The sequence below is a fragment of the Podarcis raffonei genome, chromosome 1 (assembly GCF_027172205.1).
Source record: "Podarcis raffonei isolate rPodRaf1 chromosome 1, rPodRaf1.pri, whole genome shotgun sequence".
Taxonomy (NCBI): domain Eukaryota; kingdom Metazoa; phylum Chordata; class Lepidosauria; order Squamata; family Lacertidae; genus Podarcis; species Podarcis raffonei.
In genome coordinates this window covers 80,363,774-80,390,519 of record NC_070602.1, presented here as the reverse complement: position 1 = coordinate 80,390,519, position 26,746 = coordinate 80,363,774, and the positions used below count along the sequence as shown (strand labels likewise).

At 44.1% G+C, this 26,746-nt stretch overlaps 1 protein-coding gene across 7 annotated transcripts in view; it reads right to left on the bottom strand.

Moving 5' to 3' along the window:
- Positions 1-26,746, bottom strand: part of SYT7 (synaptotagmin 7) — a 219,506-nt gene that overhangs the window by 68,611 nt on the left and 124,149 nt on the right. For 2 of the 7 annotated variants that reach the window (XM_053396921.1, XM_053396912.1), the window contains exons 3-5: positions 8,216-8,295; positions 2,139-2,270; positions 797-1,012 (exon numbers count right to left, since the gene is read on the bottom strand). In XM_053396921.1, coding sequence (XP_053252896.1) covers positions 797-1,012; positions 2,139-2,270; positions 8,216-8,295 — 428 coding nt within the window. The remainder of the gene's footprint in view (positions 1-796; positions 1,013-2,138; positions 2,271-8,215; positions 8,296-26,746) is intronic. The other 5 variants (XM_053396937.1, XM_053396955.1, XM_053396945.1 and 2 more) reach the window with 3 other exon arrangements.

Here is a 26,746-nt window from a genome sequence, read left to right as displayed (position 1 = left end):
AGCCTTTAACCTCTAATCAGTTACAGGTAAAGGTACCCCTGACCGTTAGGTCCAGTTGCGGATGACTCTGGGGTTGTGGTGCTCATCTCGCTCTATAGGCCGAGGGAGCCGGCATTTGTCCGCAGACAGTTTCCGGGTCATGTGGCCAGTATGACTAAGCCGCTTCTGGCGAAACCAGAGCAGTGCATGGAAACGCCGTTTACCTTCCCACCGGAGCGATACCTATTTATCTACTTCCACTTTGATGTGCTTTCAAACTGCTAGGTTGGCAGGAGCAGGGACCGAGCAATGGGAGCTCACCCCGATGCGGGGATTCGAATCACCAACCTTCAGATCAGCAAGCACTAGGCTCTGTGGTTTAGACCACAGTGTCACCTGCGTCCCTTCTCTGATTGGTTAGTATTATAAATTAGTCAACTAAGGATCACACAGTGATAACACTTACTAAAAGTGAAATCCTTTTTCATATGGCAAAATTCTGTTTATTTTATTGATTTGCATATGCTCAAGACTACTTCCATATGAAGCCAGAGAGAGAGAGTGTGTGTGTAATACAGCCCTCTGCTCCTGCACAACAGAACTTTTTTCACTGATCCCAGGGCACAGCAGACTGCTCCATCAGGTGTCACAACCATCACCTATGCTTTCCTCTGCTCTGCCTGAATCTAACACCAAGATGGTAGCTGGGTTTGGTTTCTCCCCCTCCCCCTCCCTGCCCCCGCCCTCAGCCCATCCCTAGCTACAAGGACTTCTGCGTCACAAGGCCAGGCCAGGCCTGTAATGTACTCTCACTCACTTGGATAGGCTGAGCTTCCCTGCTGCTAGGTGGCTCTGCACCGTTTGCCATCGACCTCTCCCCGCCTTCCCAATGCTGGGCTCGCTGTGGGCAGACACGCTGCTCTTCATGCCGTCCTCTCGGAGCTGCTGCCTCTCCCCGTGGCGTCCTTCCCGCTCCCCAGCCAATCCTGAGGTGGCTGAAGCAGCCAACTTTGCACCTGACAACAAGGTGCCACTGGGGCACGTCAGGAGAGGAAGGTGGCCGGTGGTAGTGAGAAGGAGGTCACGCAAAGAGGAGGGGGGAAAAAGAGAAAGAGAGAGAGAGAAAGAGAGAGACAGAAAGAGAGAGAGACAGAGACAGACAGACAAGGGACAGACAGACAGACAGAGAGAAAGAGAGACATCAGCACTGCAAAAGAAAGGGCCAAGGAGAGCCTTTGTCCCAGGCAAAGACAGCAGGCAGCCCTGGCTTGGTTGTGAGGTTATGATTGCAGCCAAAAGTTACTTTATTCCATAGACAAAGAAGGGTTGAACAATGGATAAGGCCATTGGGAGAGGCACTGTGCAGGCGAAGGGAGAGAAAAGCCATGTTAGTGAGAGAGCTTACCACTGCCATCACCATCACCACACAGTGCAGATGCAGAGAACACGCTGAGAGGGTGACCAAAACGGGCAACCCCGTCCTGTGCTGCAGAGAAGGTGGAGGGGTGTGAGGGGTAGGAGAGCCAAAGGAACTGGGGGCAGGGGGCAGGGAGGGAAAGGTGCCGGCCTCTCTTAGTGAGCTGCTTAAGGCAGTGGTTCTCAACCCATTGGGAGCACCGTACAAGCCTAGCAAGCCGAACGTCTGGGCCAAGGCCCCTCCAGGACAACAGGACTGCTCTAAGTTAGTGACTGGGCTTTAAGGCCTTGGGCAGTGTTGGCCATTGTTTCCATTTGGGTTGGTTTATGTGACTATTGTGTGTATTGGGTTTAAAGCAGAGTACAGAAGCCAACCACTTGGTTGGAAGGCCTACCCTGAGAGTTAATAGTCAGGAGCTTGACCTGATGCCAACGAATCCAGAAGAACACTATATTGCACTGGGACCAGAGAAAAGGGGGAATCCAGGGCATCAACCACACAAGTCTGTCATACCAAGTACCAGTGCAAATGCCAGTAGTTGGGAACCACTGAATTAATGGATGGGAAGGGGGGGGGAGGGAGGGAAGGCAGGAGGGGTTGCTCGTCTCCATGGCCATTTGTCCATGGGGAGGGGGTGGAGTGTGAGGGAAGAAGGGGAAGGGGAAAGCAGGAAGGGGGAGGTTGGAAGAAGGGTGTGCATATACTCACTATATATGATCAAATCAGTTAAAGAGAGACTCACTTGAGGGAAAGTCGTGGATCACCATACGGGGCGTAAGGTGATATGTTTAGTATAAACTCCTTGGGAGGGTAGGAGCTCCATTTCTGCTGCACTGTGTTGTCATTGTTATTCCAAAAGTCTCTGTCTAGATCACTACATCAGCCGGTGATGAGGGGAGAAAAATAAAAATAAAAAAGGGAAATACAAGAGAGAGAATCTAAATTCCTGCGAGGGGAGGAAGGAGAAAAGAAAACAAACCCCAAATGAGAGACAGCGAGGTCAGAGTGGTGATTTCTCCTCCTGTGGAAGGTAAGCTCTGTGCCTCACACCCACATGTGTACACACACACACACCACACACACACGGAGGGACAGGTGGGAACAGGAGGTAAAGCTGGAGGAAGACAGGAGCAGGCACCTCCAGAATCTGGTGGAAAGAGAGAAAGAGAAAGAAAGAGAGAGAGAGAGAGAGATGGCGTGCAGTTAAAGAAGTTTCCCTCAGACGGCCTTACACCTTGCCTTCTCAGGCCCTCCACTTTGCCTCTTGGGAAGGACAAAGTAGTGCCATTTTGCGTGCACTACTCATTTTTCAGTCTTCATCTAATATGGAGCCTTCTAGAGAAGGATTGCAATAGCACCTAGCACAATGGCAGCGTCTTTTTCTTTTTTTTATAGAACAAAAATTAGTAGTAATTTGTGTCCCAACCCCAAAATATTGGCAGGACCTACTGCTGCTTCTGCAGGGGGAGAATATAATCTCTTCCAAGTGGTTCTCTGTGCAAAACGCATGCATCAGATTAGAGATAAATGTAACAGAGAAGCAGCAAAGAATCTTGAGTGACAGGTTAGGGAGAGCGACTCACCAAGATGGTTCCTGTGAGACACTGGAGTAGAGTGTTATAATTCTATCAAGTGTATAGCAATGTGGCTCACATGGTATAAAAACCATGGGATTTTGTTCACGTGTACTGAAGTGAAATTCAAGAAAATCACTGGGAGAGAATTAATTTGAGCAAGGCTTTGGCCTCTGAACCCTTTCCCCATGCCTGCCAGGATGTGTGCCTGGAGCATGGGAAGTAATAATAAAGATGACTCTGGATGCTTGTCATCAAGAAGAGGGCCTCACGCAGCCTGAGGGATGTGGCATGTCCTCACATGGATCTTCTGCTCAGTTGTGCAGAAGGAGCCAGGGAGGGCGATCTGTCTTGAATTAGAGGCTGCGCACTGGCAATATTCTCTAAATAGGCCATGACTCCCACTCTATGATCTGATAGAGCCTGACTAAACCATCTTCTCCTGGTTTTAGAGCTCATCAAATGGCTACCTAGCACTTGTTTCACAGGACTGAGATCTGACAACAATGGTCTTTGAAGTCAAGTGGCTCTTTGGTAAATTTATTGGAGACATCAAAGGTTCCTTCCAGGGTACACTTCTGTGCGCAGTCCATTCGCTGCTCATTAACTGTCCTCCTTCCGGGCTTGAGGATGGAAAGGCTTTCCACTGGCCTCTTGAGACACATAAGAGGAGAAAATGAAAAACCTGGGATAAAGGGTAACTGCATTTCCCCCAGATGACCTGTTTATTCAGCATTTGTCTTGGGCGTTGAGTTCACAGAAAGCGTTTCCCCACACTTTCCAGTGCATTCTTCTTATTTTCGTGCGCAGAACTTCGCAATCAATTATACGCGCACAACCTGAATTTACCAGGACGTGATTGAATCCCACCCCAAAATAGCAGCAGTCTGCAAGCGCCTGAACTCAGGGCTCATTCACAGGGAATGAAAAACACAAAGAAAAGTCTTACAAGGAAGTGGGGAAAGTGGAGAGGCAAGTCTCCCTCCACTGTGAATCTCTGCCTGCCTTCCTCCTCATATGTCACTTGCCTTGTTGAGCTTGGGATCAGGGGTGTCATAGAGGCCTCCTGTAATGCTGTAATGGGACTGTGCAAGAGAAACACTTCTGCTGCTGTGCAATGTGAGAGAAGAGTCCCAGGCTTTCAATATTGCTATGTTTAGTGGCGGTTACTGCTGTTGCATCATGGTGATCTTGACCCACTCATAGGCATAGCCATCCAGTGAGAGCAGAATGTACACAGCCTGCCAGGTCCCAAAGACACCAGGGAGACAACAGTGAGTATCACACATTTATGATAAAAGAACAAGACCCCAGATCTCTGTATTCATCACATATGGTTCTGCTAAGGATTTAGCTAATGGAAAGCAGTGCTACTCAGAGACTCAAGCTACAGATGGGTCCGTGCATCCAAGGATGCAATATCTACCTATATGCAAGTATGTGCACACATACACACTCACTCATGCAAAATATGAGATGTAAGCACACATCTACATACAGTGCGCGCACGCGCACACACACGTATATATGAATAATCACACATAAATGCTTGCACAACACAAATGCACACATACTGAAATGTCACCAATCTTTCTGTTTGGGGGTCAAACTAGATGTCACTTTAAGGGCACAGCATCGCAAGCAGTCATGAATATGTTTTTTTCTTTATCTATTGGGTCCCCCAATGACTATGGTATGCAGGAAGGTGAGGTATCCCTTCCCTCCACAACCACAGTCCAAGATGAAAATGCACCCTGTATGCAGGAATATTCTTTCTAAGCTTGCAGGGAGAGAAGCGTTGCCCTTGGGATTGTGTTTGGAGAAGGAAATAATAAACTTCACCTCTGTGCATGCTGCGGTCCTGATGACAATTGCCCTCCTCCCACACTTGTTAAATAAAGGAAAAACACATACATGCAGCTTAATGCTACATATTTAGTTTGTCGCAGTTTGGCTCTCCGTATCATCACCCCAGTGGGTTTCTTGGTACCAAACAGGAGGAGATACAGGTCAGAAAGTGCCAGATGTTCACACTTTCGAAGGAACACTCCTTTCACCAGATCCACATAGTTCCATGGGATGTAATCAACTTCTCTTATTTCACAACATCTCAGCTTCACCACTGAACTCCTTGGAATAAATGCCAGATCTCTGCAGTGTCGTGTACTGCAGAAAATTTGACTTGGCAGTCGCATAGGCAGATGGCAGCGAGGAACTGAGGGTTAGCTTGTATGATCATACTGGAAGGCAAAACACCAGCCATGTTGCAAAACTGATACTTAATCATGCTCTCGGGAAATGTGAGTTTTTAATCATTCCTGAAGATGAGACAAAATATCAGTTTCGCCACATGGGTGTGCACCTACAAGGAAATGTAATCATGGGAGAAATTTCACCCCAACGTGATGTATCCCTATCATATAAACTCAACTCATCGTAAGTAATTGTTGCAATGTGAAAGAAAGGGAAGAACTAAATGGAAGAAAGGGAAGAAATAAATGGAGACCCATCTTCAATTGAGCTATGAGTACAGTTGCATTGATGAGTCAAAGGAATAGCCTAGGCACCTTAAAGGTTTTGTTCCACCACATTGCTCAGCACAGCAACTTCATTTGCCACTGCAATACTCAAATGCCGTGATATGCTCACCTCTTCCTTGCTTCTAAGGGAAATTTCTGAGTTAATCACTGGGTAACTAGGTGGAAATCCTAAACACACTTACCAGGAAGTAGATCCCATTGGAAACAATGGGGCTTACTTCCAAGTAAGCATGCATAGGAATGCACTGTCATGCTTTAATCCTATGCCATTTACTTAGGAGAAAGACCCACTGAAATCAGTGGCCTTGAGTCCAAGTTAACATGTACAAAGATTGGGTTATAAATCTTTTCTACACAGAACACCCTTTGTTGTATGTTATAGCCCTGAACCCAGCACACCCTTCAGGGACAAAAAGAAGGAAGCATCTACTTTGAAGAAATCCAGCTCAAGGAGCTGAGCAGAATCATCTCCTGCCAACAAACCAGAAACATTGTAAACATTTTGGGGGAAACAAGTACAGTTTTAACAAGGGTTAGGTTACAAATGTAGATGAAGTATATATAGAAAATGTTATGTGATGCACATTACTTTAAAAAAGAGAGTAAGTGTTCTAGGTCTCTCTCCTCTGTTAGCCTTCAAACCAAATGACAGTAGGTCCTCAACAATATTTATCGTAAAGGTCCCAAGAAAATGCAATGAAAGAAACATTCAAGTAAAAGCAGGGGTTCCTATGCAGCAAAGTTGGGAAAACCTATTCTTTATATAAGAAAATGAGGAGAAAGAGACCCAGAAGTGTTTATAGAGAAGGGTGGGCCCTATCATATTATCGGAAAGCTGATAAAGGATAAAGCTTAAGAGAACTCTTCCACAGCAGGCTAAGGAAGAGCAGCATATAATTGGTGGGAATGTGGAATTTGGCTTAGTCCCCAGCTTCCTGCTAGAGAATATTTTCATATAACCGGGGGGGGGGGGGGCTTAACCCGATCAGAGGGGCTTAAATCACAGTCACATGGACAAATATGCTGTTTACAGTTTGCCCCACTGCTGAGTCTGCCACTTTACTACTACGCAACTCATTGCCAAGTCATTTCTTTGTGTGAACACACACAGCCACAAAGGAACCTGGAGTAAGTCCATAGACCACAATGACTTGGAGTTGTTTCAGAGGAAAGGATTTATTTATTTATTCAGGCTAAAGGAAGACTATGCAGCCAGCATTTTGCCTGGAACCAATTGCCACACTCTGAAAATGTGGAGGCATGGTCTTAAGGCTCAGGAATCTACATACATAGAGAATATCCATAACCACCTTGAAGTAGTAGTTGTTGTTGTTTTTCAAGCAGTAAACAAAATTTATGAGATAAATAATAAATAAAATAATTATCTTCTCACCCCGTGAAAAGGGGCCAGGTGGATTTTACTAACTTTTACACTACAGACACGCCTGAGACTAAGCCCTGGAGAAAGAAAATATCGAAGGTTTGCTTTTCCATTCAGAAGATTTATCACATGCCCAGGAAAGGCTGAACTCTTATTTGGACTGGTATATATCAAGTGTGGATGGCTACATATAAGGCAGAACTGCAGTTTGGTACTGATCTCTTGGGTAGTCCGAATCTGTTGACGTCACATGTATAGGGAAGGAGAGAGTCTGAAATGTGTTGAAATACAGGCTGTGCCCAGGGGAAATGTCAAAGAAGCAGATAAAATAGTAAATGTGGGGGGTGGGGTGGGGGAAGGCTTGCAGAAATGTAATAGGGATAGAATTGCTTTTTGAGGGATAGAACTTGGAGTTTTGAGCCCTGGGATGTGGAGGTGTGACTACAGGTGTCAGATTGCTATGGTGAGAGGGTAACAGTGATATAAAGAGAACAGCCTTATTTTTGTAGGGGAAAGTTTCAGGGTAATAAAAGAAGTGGTGCTACTCTAATGAATGTTGGGAAGAGAAATATTTACAGGTGTGCCAAGAGCATTTTGGACTACTGTCTGGTTGGAAAACATAAAGGTGTATGCACAAGAGTGGGGTATTTACAAAAAATACAGGAACAATTACACAAACTGAAGTAGTATCAGGAGCTGCAAGTGTACAACACATGTACAGTGGTGTAGTGGCAGCTGGTGCGGTGGTACTGCGAAGCTGCCCTCCCAACACTGGCGCCACTGCAACTCATCTGGGGAGAGACAGAGGGGAGGGGAGCTTGGGGCTGTGTGGACACACTGGGAGAGACAATGTGGTGCTTCCGTTGGTGGTCTATGCACTCAGTCCTGACCAGGCACGCTGCGGAGATACCAATGTTGGAAGGGTAGCCATGCCCTACTACACTGGCTGCTACTGCAGTGGTGTGACATACATATACATATACATCTATCTATCATCTATCATCTATCTATCATCTATCTATCATCTATCTATCTATCTATCTATCTATCTATCTATCTATCTATCTATCATCTATCTATCATCTATCTATCTATCTATCTATCATCTATCTATCTATCATCTATCATCTATCTATATGCATGCTTAGGATTAGAGCAATATGGCAGTGGAGGAGACACGTGACGTGTGCTTAGGACTTTTCAGCTACAGGGTTGCCTGAAGGCAAAACAGCCAACACATCCCTAGTGAATGTCTTCATTGTGCAGTGATTGTGATCCAAACACCTCCAATCCATTCACTCCTATAATTCCTCCTGGGACTTACTTAATGGCTTTCTTTTCACTGCGACCTCGGCTGGAATCTGGAGTTCCCACCGTCTCCAAGGAGTTTTTATAGCGTTTGCCCTGAAATGAAATGGAAAAAGAGAAGGTGAGGATAAGGGTTTATCTGGTGGGAGGAACGGCTTTGCCTCTGAAAGGAGAACAGGAAAAGATCTAGGTAGGTCCCTTCCCCTTGTCACACTTGCAGTGGCACTGTATGTGATTAGTGTTCGGAAACACAAAAGGCCAGCTTTGTCCAGTAGACCCTTTGAAAGTAGAAAATTTGCATAAGTGGACTGTAATTTGGGGGTGACCTCCATAGAAGTTTTTGGTAAGAGAAAATGCTCTGCTGCCCCCTGCACAGAGAAGCTAGTCGCAGTGAACTAATATCTCTGCTACAGCTAAGGCTGAAAACAGAGTATTGTATAAAGATGGTTTTACTTAGTGCTATAACTCCACATGCATTTCTTCTTTGTAGATAGAATCTATCAGCAGCTAAAGAAGCATTTACCAAGTCAAACCAGGAGTGCTAGAATCATAAAACCAGAATTGCATCTATCTGATGAGAATAAAAGACAAAGGAAATCTGTACTAGAAATACAAAAACGTATTGGGCCTTGTCAATGATCAACAGATTCCAAACATGATAGCAGCATGGACAGATCCTATGAGGTGATCACCAATGACAGCTTCATACATCACAAAAATGCCCTGGGCATGATGCCAGATTTAGTAGATCCACAGTTGATGAAGAATGGACTTAACCAGAGGGAAAGGTACAAGACTGGTAATTATAGGGGTTCTTGTACAGCAAACTCAGGCACCCACCATTTAACCCTCAATTTTTAAAGTATTTACTGAAGGGATATGTCATGAAATTGACCTGGAAGCCAAAGCCCCTCCTTTTTTTAAAAAAAAATATCAAAACAGTTTTATTGAATTACACTGATAATTTAGCAGATGAGAAAATATTGTTACCTTAGAATTCCTATAACAATATATAACACGTACAATATAAAATGCAAAGGGCAGGAGACAAAAAGAAACTGCAGAGTGATCTGGTTACACTGTTTAACTCAGGACTCATCCACACACTTGTGGATTTCTAATCACGGGTCCGACAAGTACTTTTTTGGTCCTACTGTTGTGCTTGGGAAAACCCACTGCTTACTGCTGAATTGGAACAAACGTCAACTGAGTCTTCTGCAGCTATTGGAGCAAACTGAAATGAAATCTCCCTTGCAACTATCTGAAAATAGCTGAGAAGTTGCAATCCAAGGTTCCCTTTTTGTGCTACTCCTGGAACAGTTCTGTCATATGTCAAAGTGCTGGAATAACTCTTCATTGGGATAGGGCAGACAACAAGGGGACTTGACACTTTCCCTAATTACACTATTGAGATCTAACCAGATCAGATGCAGATAACACATGTTTTCCTTCTACCTGTTTTTTTCCTTCTCTCCCCTCCCCCTTTATCACAGTGAAGCAGAAATATTCATACAGTACAGAGTACTGAATGAAATAAAGGAATGGGGATGGTGTTGACTGGGTTGGTGTGTGCAATTATCTCTAGAGCTTTGAACATATTTTCTCTTCTCTGCTAGTGTTTATTTGCATGTCCTTGTGTTGGTCCATTTAAAAATAATGAAATCAGAACCATTAGGATAGCTCAGTTGGAGGAGCATGAGATTCTCATTGCCAGGGTCATGGGTTCAAGCCCCATGTTGGACAAAAAGATTCCTGCATTGCAGGGGGTAGGGCTTAGATGACCCTTGTGCTTGCTTCCAACTCTACAGTTCTATGATTCTATGATATATAAAGTACAGTGGTACCTTGGGTTACATAAGCTTCAGGTTACATACGCTTCAGGTTACAGACTCCGCTAACCCAGAAATAGCACCTCGGGTTAAGAACTTTGCTTCAGGATGAGAACAGAAATCATGCTCCAGCGACACGGCGGCAGCTGGAGGCCCCATTAGCTAAAGTGGTGCTTCAGGTTAAGAACAATTTCAGGTTAAGAACGGACCTCCAGAACGAATTAAGTATGTAACCAGAGGTACCACTGTATATCAAATATGATATTGAAATTTGTATGCTTTTAATAGTTGTCATTCACATCCAACACTAAGCCAAACCAGTTATGAAGCAGGTTAGTGCACAGAAAAACTTGGCTGCTTTGCTCCTCCCTCACAACTGTTGTGTATTACCAGGAGACTATGATTTAGCTCAGCGGTGTAGCTAGCTGCTCGGATGCCTGGGGCAGCGCAAATGCCCTGCACCCGGGGGCGGGGCAAGCCGCCCATGGGGCGGGGCAAGCCAGGGCAGAGCATGCTGCGTGGAACCTCCACGGAGTCCGCAAGCCCCACGTTGCCGTTTCAGGCAGTGCGGAGCCTGCAGATGCCTGAGCCACCACGTAACTCCCCAGGAGAGATGTGTGGCTCAGGCGTGCTACAGGCCAGGCCCCACGGTGACCCCCCTCAGTGATGACACCTAGGGCAGCCTGCACCCACTGCATCCCGCTTCCTACGCCACTGATTTAGCTTAGTGTTATGAGTGAAGTACAGTGGTACCTTGGGTTACATACGCTTCAGGTTACATACGCTTCAGGTTACAGACTCCGCTAACCCAGAAATATTACCTCAGGTTAAGAACTTTGCTTCAGGATGAGAACAGAAATTGTGCTCCGGCTGCGGGGCAGGAGGCCCCATTAGCTAAAGTGGTGCTTCAGGTTAAGGACAGTTTCAGGTTATGTACGGACCTCCGGAACGAATTAAGTACTTAACCTGAGGTACCAATGTACACTCAAGCTTTGTCTTCCCCAAATAAACCATGAGTTGTAAGCCAGTAACAAACCTTGGTTACAGCTTGTGGCTTGTTTGGAGCAAGACAAACCACTTGCCTAACACCTAACACTAAGTCACATCATGGCTTAGTTCTTGGTGGTGCAACAGCAGCAGAATTGCAGAAGGTGAAGTAGACATGATTTTCTAACTACACACCTGTATACTGATTGCTTCACACTAAGCCACAGTTTAGCTTAGTGTTATGTGCAAACCCGGCCATAGTCATTGTTTACTCTAGTATTTCATTTGATATTATTTAAGTATTTTTATGCAATAAAATTGAATTGGATTAGAGGGGAGAAGACAACTAGAAGCTTCCCAAACTGCATTTTCATTATTGTCAGGTAGAGATCTGGAACACCAGATCTGACAACTTACAACTACATTCAAAACCAGTGTACTTTGCCTTGAAAAAAACTATAGAGTTCCTGCATTGTGCATTGAAGCATCAAAAATATAAAGGCAAGGCAACAGCTAGGTCCCTGGCATTAGGTAATGTAAGCCTATATCGAGGGATCAAAGTTTGGCTTCAGTGGAGATGACTAATCATAGTTCATACTGAAGTCAATGGGAACTGCTGAATGCCTTTCACTTCCAAAGATCAGGCCATTGCAATTTAATTAACTGCCCTCTAGAAGGAACATGTTCTCTTAATATTTTATTGTTGCAACTTCCTCCAAACCCTGTTGGGTATTTCTAACCACACATTTTCCCTCAGCATAGGGTTCCTGTAAAGTGATATTTATTAGCTAAGGGGCATAATCAGAGGCTCCAGGCTGATCAAAGTGTTCTTTTGTAAAAGTGCTTTGCAAAAACTAAAATAAAAATTGAACATTATCTTAGCAATTGGTTTGCTGGCATTGACACATTCTTTATAGAGATCTGGTTGTTGACTGGGCAATTGTGAAAGCATTTGTCACTTTCTTAAACAAAATAAAGTTATTCCTTTCTCATTGTTGCTGATGTGAATAGAAAATATGTTGAATGATATGCTCAGATTCACATCAGGAGTCCATTGCTTTATTATTCTAATTCTGTCATTTGTCAGTATGACTTATATTTTTGTTTTGTTTTTAAGATTTAATTTTCAGTTGGATTAGTAATACTGCTAGAAAGTTCAGGAGTGTCCAAATTGCAAGCCAGAGATTTCCCCCATGCTGCTGAACTGGAAAAGGAAGCTGCATCAGTAGTGCCTTCTCTCACCTGTCTTGTCTGAGGTCTTTCATCTGCTTCACCTTTGACCGCAGGTGAGAGACCGATAAAAGGACAGGGTGAAAATGGGAGGGAGAAATCATTGTTGCCTGGTCTCTAATTCAGTGGCAATTCATGTCTTGCTTATGTGCTTAGAATCACAGAATTGTAAAGCTGAAAGGGACCACAAGGGTCATCTAGTCCAACCCCCTGCAATGCAGGAATCTTTTGCCCAATGTGGAGCTCAAACCCACAACACTAAAATTAAGAGTTTCATGCTCTACCAACTGAGTTTCCCACAGATATCTGGCTGGCCACTGTGAGAACAGGTCATGGGCCTGATACAAAAGACTTCTTATGTTCTTGTGTTAATTTTAAAGGCATGGGGAAGTCTCTAGCTTAGAAACTGGCAGCCACAAAACTATATGCACTTTCCCCATTTCATTTTACACCTCCTAAGCAAACAGAGATGTCCATGGGAGTCCCTCTACTTTGGGGGTCTTGAAACTAGGTAGATGCTTTGGTGCTTCTCCATGCTCTTCAAGGTGAACAAAATTCAGCCTTGAAGACCTACCTTGCCTCCCCTTCATCACAGTCCCAGCAGAGGAGAAACAGCCAGGCCATTTTAGGATTAATTGAACTCTAATTAATTAAGTTCACAGTAACAAAAAAAACAAAACGCATGTCATAAGATAATGAAGTGAGCATTTTGTTCCTAATTGGGTCTCGATAATAAGGCCGCTTGGTTGTGATTTCTGATGGCAGCCTCAATGTGCTTCATGATTCTAGGGCAGGCAAGAGACAATTAATGCTAATTAGTGAACAATTAGCAAATGAAAACACAGGTGTAGAAGGGAGACAGTTTTTGTGCTACTCTTGGTGCAAGTCTGCTGGTGCAGCATAACCCAGAAGGCCTCAGGCATGCAAGTAGTGCATCCTTCTTCCTTAGACTGTGGATTAGATGTGAAAGGGCAATGATTACAACCACAAAGGGCAACAGTACCAACCACAGATGCCGGTGCTGCAGCAAAATTAAATTAGGGACTACAGGAGGGACTACAGGAGGGAATAATACAAGACAGGCTGAGGGGGGAAATGATTTGAACAGCATAAGACTGGTGAGGAAGTGTGGGGAGACAACTTTCCATTGAGATTTGGAACGAAGTGCTGGGAATCAGAGGCCAATCGAAAATCAGATGTCAAGAATGAGCAGTGTAGAGGCCTTCACACTGAGAGATGGAGTCCAAAAGGGCTGGGAGGTCTAACTCAGTAATTCCATTTGAAACAACACAACTAACTAATTACCTAGGAAAACCACTTTCTAAAAGTCATGGACTTCCTCCATGCAGACTGAAGGTGTAAACAGGTGAATAAACCATATTTCTTAAAGCATTACATTCTCTGCCATGTCTTCCGTTATCCAAGGGGACACAGACCCTGTGTGTGTGCCTGGGACCCCATGGGAGGGCTGCCATATTTCAAGAAGTGAAGAAGTTATTGAGCTTTTTTTGGCAAAGTTGTTGGACTGCCATATTTGGGTGATGTATGGAAACCCTACCCAGGGACTCTTGTAGGCACCTTCCATTTGTAATGACATGTTATTAATAATCTAGGCATTGGGTTCAAAACTGAACTTTAAAACATTCTGTACAACTCTCCTTAAAAAAAGCCTCTCTAAAAATATTTTTCTTTAAAAAAAGTTGTCCCAGATTTTTTTTACCTTCCTTGACAAACATATTTTCTCTCTAAATGTTGTATGATTTAATAGGTATTTAAATAATGGGAAGTAGTTAACACTTGTTTTCCTGACCCCAAAGAGACAGAAAATCTTAAATATTTTTGACAGAATCTAATAAGCTTGGGGATCAGAGGGTAAAAAGATTCTAAGGCAAGGATGACAACTTAAAGTTGTTGCTTGTTGCTTAGACAGGCAGAAGTCACAGCCCCGATCAGTGTCCATCTAACAGAAACGAGGTGTTTCAAGGAGTCTAGGGTGCTAGAATAAATGTATCAGAAGATGTCTAAAATCAGCTATGTATGAACACTGCGGTCCTCTGGATATCTGAGAAGATCCAGAGTCCCATATGGGATGCATTCATATGACTATGCAGTCATTGAAAGCCATGCACAGTGTGGCAGGATCTGTAGAGATTTCAAGGTTCTGAGGTGGGGTTCTAGGAAGTTAGAAATCCTGACAAGCTTTGAATGATTTAAAACAGTAAAGAACAGACCATAATGCAGTCATTATGTCCAGCTGTAGTTCAGGGCACTTTGGGCTGGGCTGTTGTTGTTTTTAAATAAAAGGTGTATGAAATATGAGTTTCCATTGGGAGAGAAAGTGGGGTATAACATGAACAAATGGATGAAATGAAACATTCTTAGATTTGAGAAGACCATTCGCTGTAATGGAAAAGCTACAGGAGTTATTTAACTCCCTCAACCACCTGCTAAAGTCAAAGTAGTTGGATTCTGCAATGACATAGCAAATGAGCAATGGAGTAGATTCTAAGTTTCATTTTCCAAAATGGTCACATTCAGAGAAACTGTAATCATTGTCCATAACAACCTACAAAGCATGTAAACAAAGCTCTTTGTATCAGTTGACTCCTGATATAAAAATGTTTTGCAAAAACTCCCTGCACTGCCCAAATGTCCATGGGCAGAACTTGCTCTGAAATTCAGACAATGTTTCAATAACTATGGCTCTGCAACAGAAAAAAATAACAGATGTTCAAAGGAAAATGTGAGTAACACAATTGGCTCTTTACCTTGTTTACTGCTGGTCATGTCCTTTTTGAACATTAGCTATGGATGTTCTTTCCTCCATCAGAAAAAAGCAAAACCCAGGAGATGATATCCAGTGGTGTACATCCACCAATAGAATGGACAGTCTTTGCAGAACAGATTCCCTCTGCCTCCTGCAGCACCCTACATGCACCCAAATCTGTTACAGAAGATTAGAGGACCCGCAGAAGCAGATGTGAAGGGCCTGCTAGGGGTGGAGAGGAAGGAAAAGTCTTATAAGCAAGCAGAAATCTGCTTGCACCTAGAAGCTCTAATGTGAGGAAGTGGCCAAAACTAACCAAATGAATGTCAGTAGGGACAAATGTAAGGTTCTACACTTAGGCAAGGGAACCAGCTGCACAAATGAAAGATGGGGGACACCTGGATCTTGGGGTCTTAGTGGACCACAACCTTAACATGAGTCAACAGTGTGAAGCAGCAGCTAAAAAAGTGTGAGTGTAGTAGTTTCTCAATAAACTACCTGGAATGCATAGGAAGTTGCCTATAGATCATTGGTCCATCCAGATAAGTTTCTCACAGCCGCACCCAGAGATTCTGGAGACTTAGCTGAGAGTTTATGCACGCAGAGCAGATTTTTCTGCCTCTGAGCTGCAGCCCTACCCCAAAGTAAGAAAGTGGTAGTATAAACACTCATGGAATTGGGATGTGCGTGGATCTGCACCATCTGGAAACCTTCCTTACTGACATCAATATTGATTTCATATTAGATGGGGACTTGGCCAGGAAATTTAAAAAAATGTGTACAGTATTTTCAAGGCTGCGCCAAATATATTATGTTTTTCACTAACAATTTTGGCAGTCTATAACTATTTAATTACTAAGCCTTCAGTTATTTTTTCAGCAGTTTCCTTGAATTTGTGTTTGTTCACAGTGAGGGCAATTCATCCAAGGCGGCAAAGAATTCACTTTATTTGCCCTCAGTGGCATTCTGCTTGGGTGTCATGATGCCATAACGTTCACTTAGTGGTCTGTAGTTGGCTAGGATCTTCCAAGTAATGTGGGAAGATGTGGGAAGAAGCCCAAACTAGAGTGGGGAATGGCAACCAAGCTGCAGGTGGTTACAGAAAGAAACGACAATGATAGAAAAGTGAATAATCACATAACAGGTTTAGAATAGACAAAAGAAAGTACTTACAGTGGTACGTCGGGTTAAGAACTTAATTCGTTCTGGAGGTGCGTTCTTAACCTGAAACTGTACTTAACCTGAGGTACCACTTTAGCTAATGGGGCCTCCCGCTGTCGCTGCGCCACCACCACATGATTTCTGTTCTCATCCTGAAGCAAAGTTCTTAACCTGAGGTACTATTTCTGGGTTAACGGAGTCTGTAACCTGAAGCGTCTGTAACCTGAAGCGTCTGTAACCCGAGGTACCACTGTATCCACTTAGCGCACAGGTAAATTTGCTCCCATGGGAAGCAGTGATGGCCCCAGACTTGGATGGCTTTAAAAGAGGATTGAACAAATTCATGGAAGATAAGTTTATCAATGGCTAGAAGACACAATGGCTACATTCTGCCTCCATGGTCAAAGTCAGTAATACTTCTGAATATCAATTGCTGGAAACCACAGGAAGTGAGAGTGCTCTTGTGCTCAAGTCCTGCTTGCCAGTTTTCCACAGGCATCCGTTTGGCCACTTTGAGAACAGGGTGCTGAACCAGATCTTATGTTTTGTAATCTCACAATGATGGTGCAACCTCCTGAGTAGTATTAAGATCATTTTGTTTTAGAAGAAGCAGTGTCTTTCATAGAAATGCTCACGCGCACGATAAAGGCTTGAAGCAGGCAAAGTAATCACACTTCTTTCACTGCAGTTCAGAACAACAGTCCACACATTTCTGCAAATCACAAGAACAGTACAATCCTATAACAAGAAGAAAATTCCATTGAGTTCAGTGGGACATACTTACTCCCAGTTATATGACTGCAGCCTAAACTGGCATTTCCCTCGAGATAGAAAATAGTCCATATAGTGTTGAAAAACTGAAGTATCCCTACAATAGAAGTGCATCCTCAAGGGAAGATGTCTGTTCTGCGTACAACAAATGTATAATAGCAGTAGCCCATCTGTTGTGGAAAAAAGAAGTCTGGATAGGTTGTGTCTCTGCAAGTGTATGTGCTGGGGAATAAATGCAGGCAGGACTAGGGGACCATCCATGTGAAGCAGGATAAGAAGGGTGAACAGGGGACAAGTTGCGGAAGAAATCTGGGAAGTGCCAGGGCTTCTGAAAAGACAGATGAATGTTTATGCCCTGCAAAAACAAACTGCATGTCTTGTGCAATCTAGTCAACTCCACTGCAGGCCTGGAGGATTCAGGGGAAGGTAATGAAAGGGAAAGAATCCCTTTGATCCTCTGGGCTGACTCAGTCTCCTTTAGACATGCTCATTCAAAATACAAACACATACTAAATACTCTTAACAATGGAGGTCTCTTGCAGACTCTCGCCAATTGGGTCAGTAACCCAGCTATATGGTACTCTCAGGCCAGCATGACTCAGGAAGCAAAGAAGCGCAACAGCTATTATGGGCTACACTCAACAAATCCCCAAGCAGAGAAGACCTGTGTTAGTCACCAATAGACAACATAATCATCTGGGAATTTCTCTAGCATGCAACTGATTGAAATGAATGGGGCTTACATGAGAATCCCCAGAATGTGCTTATGTCATGGAAATCCCACAGCAACTGAAAGTACAGCTTTGAAAACCTTCCCATTCCCTTTCCTTGCCACACCTTGCCCCCCTTTAAAATAACTCCCACCTCTCTTCTGCAGTTTCCACATCCTTGATATGTGCTATATATTATTAAGTAGCATTCTTCTTGATTATGTGGGTAGCTGAAATGCAAAACTTGCCACAGGGTGGCAGAGATCTTCCAGTTGCTCTTCCAGTTACAACTTCCTCTTATTTACAATGTTTCCCAAGCTACTCCCTTTCTTATTGACTGAGTCCCTGACAATTTTAATTTTCCTCTCCATAATGCTGCACTAGAAGAATATTTTGCATTGAAGGAGGACTTGAGAGGGATATTGGCAACATGTAATATTAACAATCACCACATTTCCTCATAAGCATTTGGGGAAGGGCTTTAGCACAAAGGCTCCTGAAGATCCAAATATGCAGCATCTGTCAGATTTATGCACCTGTTTACTCACAGGACAGCTAGGAGAGTATGGAGTGGATCTTCTAGTATGGATTGAGAAAATGCAGCCAGGGTGATGTATCTTCAGGTGGTATTTCAAGCACTCAGGTCCGTGAAAGTACTTGCTGCTAGGACTCAGGGAGCTTGTCACATGCTGTCAGTTGTTGCCTCTTATTTAAATTTTAAAATGGCAGTCCATAAAGAAATTCTCTCTCGCACATACACTGTTCAAAATGCGTTTCCTAAATGTCTTTACTCCATGTCTACAAAAGCTCTTGCTAAATGGGAATGCAGGTGGTTTTCAGGCATGCTCTGTAGTCAAATCCGGACTGTACTATATGGAAGGAAAGAACCTGCCGTCTCACCTGAGAAATAAACAGCAGTTGATCAGGCAGACACTGCTGAGAATACTGGTCCCTCTGTCCCCAGTCTGTCTAGGAAGCCACTGATGCTGAAGACAAGAGTACGAGCAAGATGGAAGCTGACTAAGGACAAGCTGCTCATGATTCATCTACATTTTGGCAGAAGGTGAGAGGGTTTCACCTTCTTGGGTTTGGTTCTAAATTTAGCTTGATGGAAGAACATAATCATTCATTAAAATTCCATGCTGCCTGCACTCTATCGTGTGTGCATACCAATGGGCTGCAGTGCCTGCAACCTTTCATCTGCTTCTGCCGTCTCTAGACCCCACTGGGAGGCTCCAAACAGGTGACATATGTGCCAGCTGCTGCATTTAATTCTCTCATTTCGGAAGAGATCCTGTGGTGCTTGGGAACAGATGTGGCCCTGACTTAAAATATAAGAAACAGAACGGGAATGGGAATGGCAAGGTGGATGGTGGGAGCTCATCCACAGAGAAACCTACCTTGGATATGAACTTCCTACCTCTTAGCATGACTAAAGGCTTCAGCCAAGCTTAGCATGCCTCCTTAGTTCAAAAAGGTTTTCAGAAGATCACCAAATTTTCATTTGGCAACTGCTTCATGGAAACCTCTAAAGTTTCTGCTCAAATTTTTCATACCCTCCAGATTTTCCTGGAACTGACCAAGAAGATTGCATAAAACTCCAATAAATGAAGACAGGTTTGAATCAAATAATGATTAAATGTATATTCTACACAATATACTTTTATTATTGACCTTGAATCACGGTTTCTCTTGTTCAAATATCACTTTGTGTATGACAATCCCAGGTATGCGTGCTCAGAAGTACTGAGAGCAAAGGGATTTACTCTGAAGTAAATGTGCATAGGAATGCTGCTTTAGAGAAGACACTACTATCAGCTTCTGTACCTCTCACCATTTGCAAAATAGGGATAATAGAGGGCCACCTTAAAAGTTTATTTTTAAAACAAAACCAGCAAAGCACTGGACAGTTATCCATGAGATCCTTGATGAATGACAGAGGAATTTGGGCTAAATGATATTAATGTCAGGTGGAGCCACAGCTGGCTGAACAACTAAACCCAGCCAGTGCTCATTAATGGCTCTAAGTCAGCTGCCTGGGGGGGAAGACTCAAGTGGAGAACCACAGGGCTCTCTTTTAGGCCCTGTGCTATTCAGCATTGCTATAAATGACTTGAATGAGGGCATAGAGAGGATGCTTATTAAATTTAAAGATGACACACAGCTAGGAGGGATAGCTAACACCATAGAAGACAGAATCAAGATTCAAAACGACTTTGACAGGCTGGAACATTGGGCCGAAACCAACAAGATTAAATTCAACAGAGATAAATGTGAAGTCCTACAATTAGGTCCAAAAATAAAATAAAGATCAAAGGCACAAATATAGGATGGAGGAGACCTTGCTTGAAAGCAGCATATGTGAAAAGGATCTAAATGACTTAGTTTATTACAAGTTGAACATGAGCCAGCAGCACGACGTGGCTGCTAAAAATGTCCATGCATTCTTAGGTTGCATTAAAGAAGCAAATGGAGGAATTCAACGTCACACTATTATGACCATTCCGTCAGCACAAGCATTTTAGTTTGTCAGATGTAACAGTCTGTGCTCTCCTCCCCCCCATGCAGTTTTGGGGGGCTCCCCCAACCACCTGGAGATGATTTCGGGGGGCACAGGGGGCAAGGAGAGGGTTGAAGCCCCAAGGCACTAGTGGGACACATTGCACTAGCTCCTGCTAGCACAGCTGTTTAACAGAACCCATCCTGTAGCGTCCAGATCATGAGAAGCAATAGTTCCACTCTATTCTGTGCTGGTCAGGCCACATCTGGAGTATTGTGTCCAATTCTGGGCACCATACATTCGTACCTTGGTTACCAAATGCCCCGGAACTCGTACGTTTCGGCTCCCGAACAATCAAAAACCAGAAGTGAGTGTTCCAGTTTTCAAACATTCTTTTGGAAGCCGAACATCCGACGGGGCCTCTGTGGCTTCTGATTGGCTGCAGGAGCTTCCTGCAGCTAATCAGAAGCTGCACTTTGGAAGTTGAACATTTCAGAAGTTGAACGGACTTCCGGAACAGATTCTGTTCGACTTCCAAGGTACAGCTGTATTCAGTGAAGCACACTGACAAATTAGAACCTTTCCTGTGGAGTATAACTAAGACATTTAGTATAACTAAATGAGTTTCTATGATGAATGGTTGAGAGAGCTGAGCAAAACAGGGGCTGGGTGACCTTCTGTCAGAAATGTTGTAGTTGTATTCTGCACTGAACAGAGAGTTGGGCTAGATGCCTTTGAAGATGCCTCCCTGCTCAATAATTCTATGTTTGTAGGCTGAGATAATGTATCATGACTTGAGTGAGAACAGTGGGAGCAAGAGATGTTGTGCAGCACACTTAGACTGAAAACATTTTGTGGCATGGCATTCTATGTCAGAAACACAGTTATGCATAATCAACATTTGCTACTGGGGTCTGGGGTGCAATTGCCTCCTTTCCCTGTATCCCTCCCCTCACCAAAGTTGCAAAGCTGCCAGTGTGCCTAGAAAACTTCACACAGAGACTCCGACATTGTTGTGAAATGGCAGCACAGGGCAAGCATGCATATATTTTCTTTTCTAATTCTTTTCATCCCTCCCACAATCCTGGAGAGCTCCCCACCTTCTTATATTTCCTCCTTGTCTTCCCTTGAACAGCACACAAACAGTGAAAGAAAAGCAAAATAAATCATTAGATAAGCCTTTTGGTGGTGGGTAGGCAAGCAGGAATTTAGGAAAATCAAATGATTCTACACAAAAGGGTGTGAGAATGTAAGGGATTGTGCAACTCCTACAGAAACCTCACACGTTCTCACGCATCTAGCAAGACTGGCTTTCACCGAAGAAATCTGTTTGCAAACCTGCTCTCCCCAAAGCCACACAAAAAGCCTAAAAGATTATCCTTCTCTAGTTGGCTCACGCAGATCCAGCTGACCACCTTGGAGAGCCACATGCTGCTCTTGCAGCTCAGCCACAACTTCAGTGTGGTTTGTTTGTTTATTTATTGCACTTATATGCCACCTTTTCCTCCAAGGAGCTCAAATAGTGTACATGGCTCTCCTCATCCCCATTTTTTCCTCACAACAACCCTGTGAGATAGGTTAGGCTGAGAGTTGGAGACTGGCCCAAGGTCACCCAGTGGGCTTCATGGCTGAGTGGGGATTTGAACCCTGGCCTAGTCGAATGCTCTAACCATTATACCACACTAGCTAGTGCAGTTGATGTGTGTTTAGACTTGGACTGGAGGCAGCCAGGTTCAACTCCTCACTAAGCTGTGAAACTCATTAGGTGACCTTGGGCCAGCCACTAGCTCTGAAACTAACCTACCTCTGAGGGTTATTGCAGTGGTGGACCTTGGCACCTCAAATTTCAGGAGTGTCCTGCACGACACCAAAATCTGGTTCCCCCTGCCTTCCACTGGATGTCATAGTTGCGGTGCCCCAGAAGCTCTGCACCTGGTGCAACCAAACTGGCCATGCTTCCCAAGATCCACCTTGGGTTGTTGTGAGAATAAGTGGGGACAGGGCTGCCTTGAGCTCCTTAGAGGAATGACAGGATAAAAATGTAATGGGTTAATTAATAAGCTACCCACACTCTCCACAAACCAAAATGGAAAACCATGGCAGGACACAAACAGCAGACAGCAGAAGCACTCTCTTAGCGAGAATGAAGATACCCAAGTCAATTCTGGGGAAGATGGCTGCCTTGTAGCTCCACTACCTGTCAAGAAAGTCATTCAGCCAGCCAGCATCTATTTTCCCCCCAGCCACTTATCCCTATCTACTCCATCTGGCGGAAGCAAAGGAGCGGCTTGTCTTTCCTGTCACCATGAGGGCTTTTTTTCTGTGTGGGGGCCCCCGGTGTGCCAGTCACTGGAATGAATCTGAACTAGGCAAGGCTGTTGTCTGTTTATCTCTGATGAGCGAAATCTTCAATTCATCTTGCTCACTCTGTGGCAGCCAGTTTTATTAATTTGGCTCCCAGATGAGCATCTTTACTTATTAATGGGGTGATATTGCTGCTTAACTCATGAACGTATTCCACACACAACCTCCCATCTTCTGTAAGGCACTGGCAAACTAAGCAGTCTGAATCTGGGAAGCTGGACCTTGTTTCTTCTGAGGGAGTGAGATAGTTGCCAGATATAAGCTGGCTGGCAGTCCCAATATAGACAAGAGGGAGAGTGGGGAACGGTGTCAAGAAAGCAAGTGACTGGCTGTGTGTGGCAAGTTTCCAAGCAGGGCAGATGAAATGTTGCTAATGCTTGCATTAAGATGCAAGATACTGTTTCAAATTAAATACCAGCTATATTTATTTATCCTAATTATTACTGATCCTGGTTCAACATGTTATATTCCTGTGCTCAGAGAGAAGGAAACCACACAGTTTTATTTTTATCAATGCATTTTCAGTGTTGATAACAGGGGGGGGGGATTTGCCATCTTTGGAACACTTGACCCAGTTTTGAATCCCTAGATGAGCCAAGAGAGGTTTCTTTTTGAGAGAAAACAAGCCACAGCACGATGCTGAATGCCAGGCATGTGGGGTGTCTGGAGCAGCTAAAGGATTTTTCATCTGATTATTTTTAAAAATTGAATGTTATTCTTAGCTCCACAGAAGTCATGCTAGTTCTGATCCAATGCCAGTACTGTAATGGATGGGGTTTAACCTTACTGCAGTGGTAGGTAGGATAGCTTTGCTGTGTGTGTGGGGGGGAGGGGTATTTACTTTTAAGAATCAGGGCATATTTGGTGTTGCAGAGACTGAGTACATTGCCTTAACAGAACTTGGTAAAAGAATGAAACAATATTTTAAAAAGCAGAAGGGTACAGAATTGCTACCGGGGGGGGGGGGCGGGCAGGATTCTGTAAAGCAGCTGCATAGTGCTTTTCAGTAGCATGATATCTGTTGAGGCATGTTATTACTATAACTGTTTTCTTCAGATGTGTGCCTATATGTGTGGTAGAGACTACAACTCACGCAAAATTGCAGATTTCCATTCACTGAATGCATGTTTGAAACTACCTTAACAGAGGCTGTTGAGAAATACGATGGATGTGGGTGATATGTAGGATGTGAACTCAGTTCTCCTAGAGAGAGAGAGAAGGTAACCATGTTTGCATATACAATTCATTTAAATATATGCATATATTTAATTGAATCCATCACACTCTCTCCTCTTCTCCTTTCAAACCTGATCAGGTCTCTTTTTCTTAGGGTTGTGCTCTTTTCTTGCCTTCTTTCTTGGCTGTCACACCACAAAATCTCATATTCTCTTTCCCTCATTACCCACAAGAATCCACTACTGCTCTCTTGCAGAAATCAAACTTTGACTTCAGCCTGTCCCCTAGTGTTGCCTCAAAGTCGCCCACTTTCTTTCGTCAGATTCTTGCCCAAAAAGCTTTCCAAAAGTTCCACAAAATCACTACCCAAACCCTCTGGCAACCTCCCTTCTCTTTCTAAAGCAAGTGGCTCTAGCCAGCATCCATTTTCCTTCTGATGCCACCTTTGTTCCGTTGGTCACATTCCGCCCCCCGCCCCGTCCCCGTATCAGCCAATATCCTCCCTCCCTCCACTCTCACTTTCTCTGACCAATTTTAAAGCAGCTTAGTTTTTCTATGTGTTTCCACACATGATTTTAGAACCAATAGTTTGAATTACTAGTTTTAACTCTTTTACTAGTTTTAAACTCTTGACATTGATTCACATCAAGTTTGCTAATGCACTACTCCAGAGGTTTTCAACCTTTTTGAGTCCATGGCTCTCTTGGCCAACTACATTCTTTCTGAGGCACCCCTGTGGGGCTCGGGAGCCCAGTTATGTCACCCCTTCCTTGCAGAGCTGGCAGCCTCACCTCCTTTTTCGAACACCCTCCCTTGTGGAGTGTTTCCTCAGCCTCCTCTCCTTGAGAGTCCTCCAGGCAGCCGCTGCTGCTGCTGCCCCTGGTCTTTGAGCTGCAACACACACACCCCGCCCCAAAGAGAGATGCCTCTTCACACTGCCCCACAGGGGCCTGGGACTTGTCTGTCCATTCCCAACAATAAGGGCTGGTGAATAGGCTGGCTGGACTCCCTCGCCTGCTTGCTTGATTATTCCGAGGCCACATCAGCTCCTGGCAACCTGCACACCCTGTTCAACCCCAGAGGCACCATTCACCTTGGGAGCTTGGAGCCATGACTGATGCAACAAACAGCTGCACAAGCCTTTGGGAGGCACAGCCACAAGAAGAGAAGGGAGGTAAAGAAAGAGTGTTACATGCGGCACCCCAACCATCATTCAAGGCACCCTAGTGTGCCACAGCAAACTGGCTGAAAACCACTGTACTACCCATTTGAGACAATAAAATTCCTTGAGATTTATCTTTCTTGTTCTTCACTACGGTTGCCATATGTCCAGAATTTCCTGAACATAGCCAGAACACAGCAGTCAGAAACAGTATCCGAGCGGAAATCGCTTAAATATCCGCATAGCAACCCATGTTGCATGTTTTTTCTTTTTTCTTTTTGAGATTTTGTATCCAGATTTTCACTTTTTGAAATATGGCAACCCTGGGCTATACCAGCCCCTGGGGTACCAAATTATGAGGTGCATTCAGGTTCAAGGTCAAAAGAACTTCAAGCGGGCGTGAGGGTAGCATCTGAGAACTGCAGGCCTGTATGAAAACAACACAATCTGTAAGAATACTGGTGTTTGTGTGCTGGGAAAAGGAATTTGAGACAGTGTGTTGACTCTTGTTAGGAGCAGCAGCTGGGGCAGGACAATGAAAATACTGGTTTGGTGAAATAGTAAGGTCTGGCTTAAAGGGCAAAGCCAAGTTTAGGGACACTCACCATTCATCGCTCGGGGCGAAACTAGGCTTTATTTCACCTGGGTCAAAGACCCAGTTTGGCATCTCCTCCACATGCATTTGCAAACACACACACACACACACAGGCTGGGAGTGTCAATGACACCCCTCTGGAGGCTTCACCTGGGGCAAAAAACCTGGCTAGCCCCCCTCCCCCAGCTACAGCTCTGCATCACTAATATACAGTATGTCTCACTGTTTTAAAACAAAATACACTGTTTGTGAATGCAGTGGTGACACGGTGACCTCAGGAAACCACAGGAGTCATGGTGGCAGGGGTTGGGGGAGAAATTCCATTACCGTATTTATCGTCCCATAGGACGCACCGGCCCATAGGACGCACCTAGTTTTTTGGGGGGGAAATAAAGGAAAAAAATTTCCCCTTTATTTCCCCCCCAAAACCAGGTTGGGGAATCCAAACCAGGTTGGGGAACAGCGGGATGGTGGCACTGCGCCTCCCCGCTGTCCCCAGAGCTTGTGGGGCTGGCGCTGGGGAGTTACCAAAGTCATAAAAGAGTACTTCAAATGCATAAAAATATTGAAAGAAGTAAGCAATACAACAATAGGTTGAAGATACTTAAGATCAAAAGAAACTTCTATTTTTATAGTAAAAAGGGGGGGAATGTTGGCAAAATATAACAACGGCAGTAACAAAATATACATAATAATAATAATAATAATAATAATAATAATAATAATAATACCCAAACCATTATTCCCCCCTCCTCCCCTAGGATCTTCACTTGTACACAGATTATTTTGAAAACTTATTTTCATGCTGCACCAACATTTCCAGCAAAACATTCAATTATCACAACCCTAACAAGCTAAATAATAAAAGCTGAACCAACCATGAAGATGCGTCACTCAGCAGGAGACTCTCACTGGCTGAAACATCTTCATTCACTGACAGGATTCACCATCGGCAAACTCTTTCTCCAACAGAAAGCAAGCATCACCAGCTGGATGCTTGCAAAGAACCCTTATTTTACCTCTCTGGGCAACTCTTATACTTTCTCCCACCCCCCACCCCCTTATACATGCAAAACCCAAACAATGGCCAAAATTGGGGCACACAACAGTACAAGGAGCCCCAGCACACTAGCAAATCTACAGCAGAATGGCTGAAAAGGAAAATAATCAAGGTGTTGCAATGGCCCTAATTTTAAGACCTGCTAAGGAACAGATGATTGTTATTATGTCTTCATATGTAAAACCACAGAATTCAAAGAGGGTGCACTTTCTTTTCCCCATGTCTGTATGCCTTG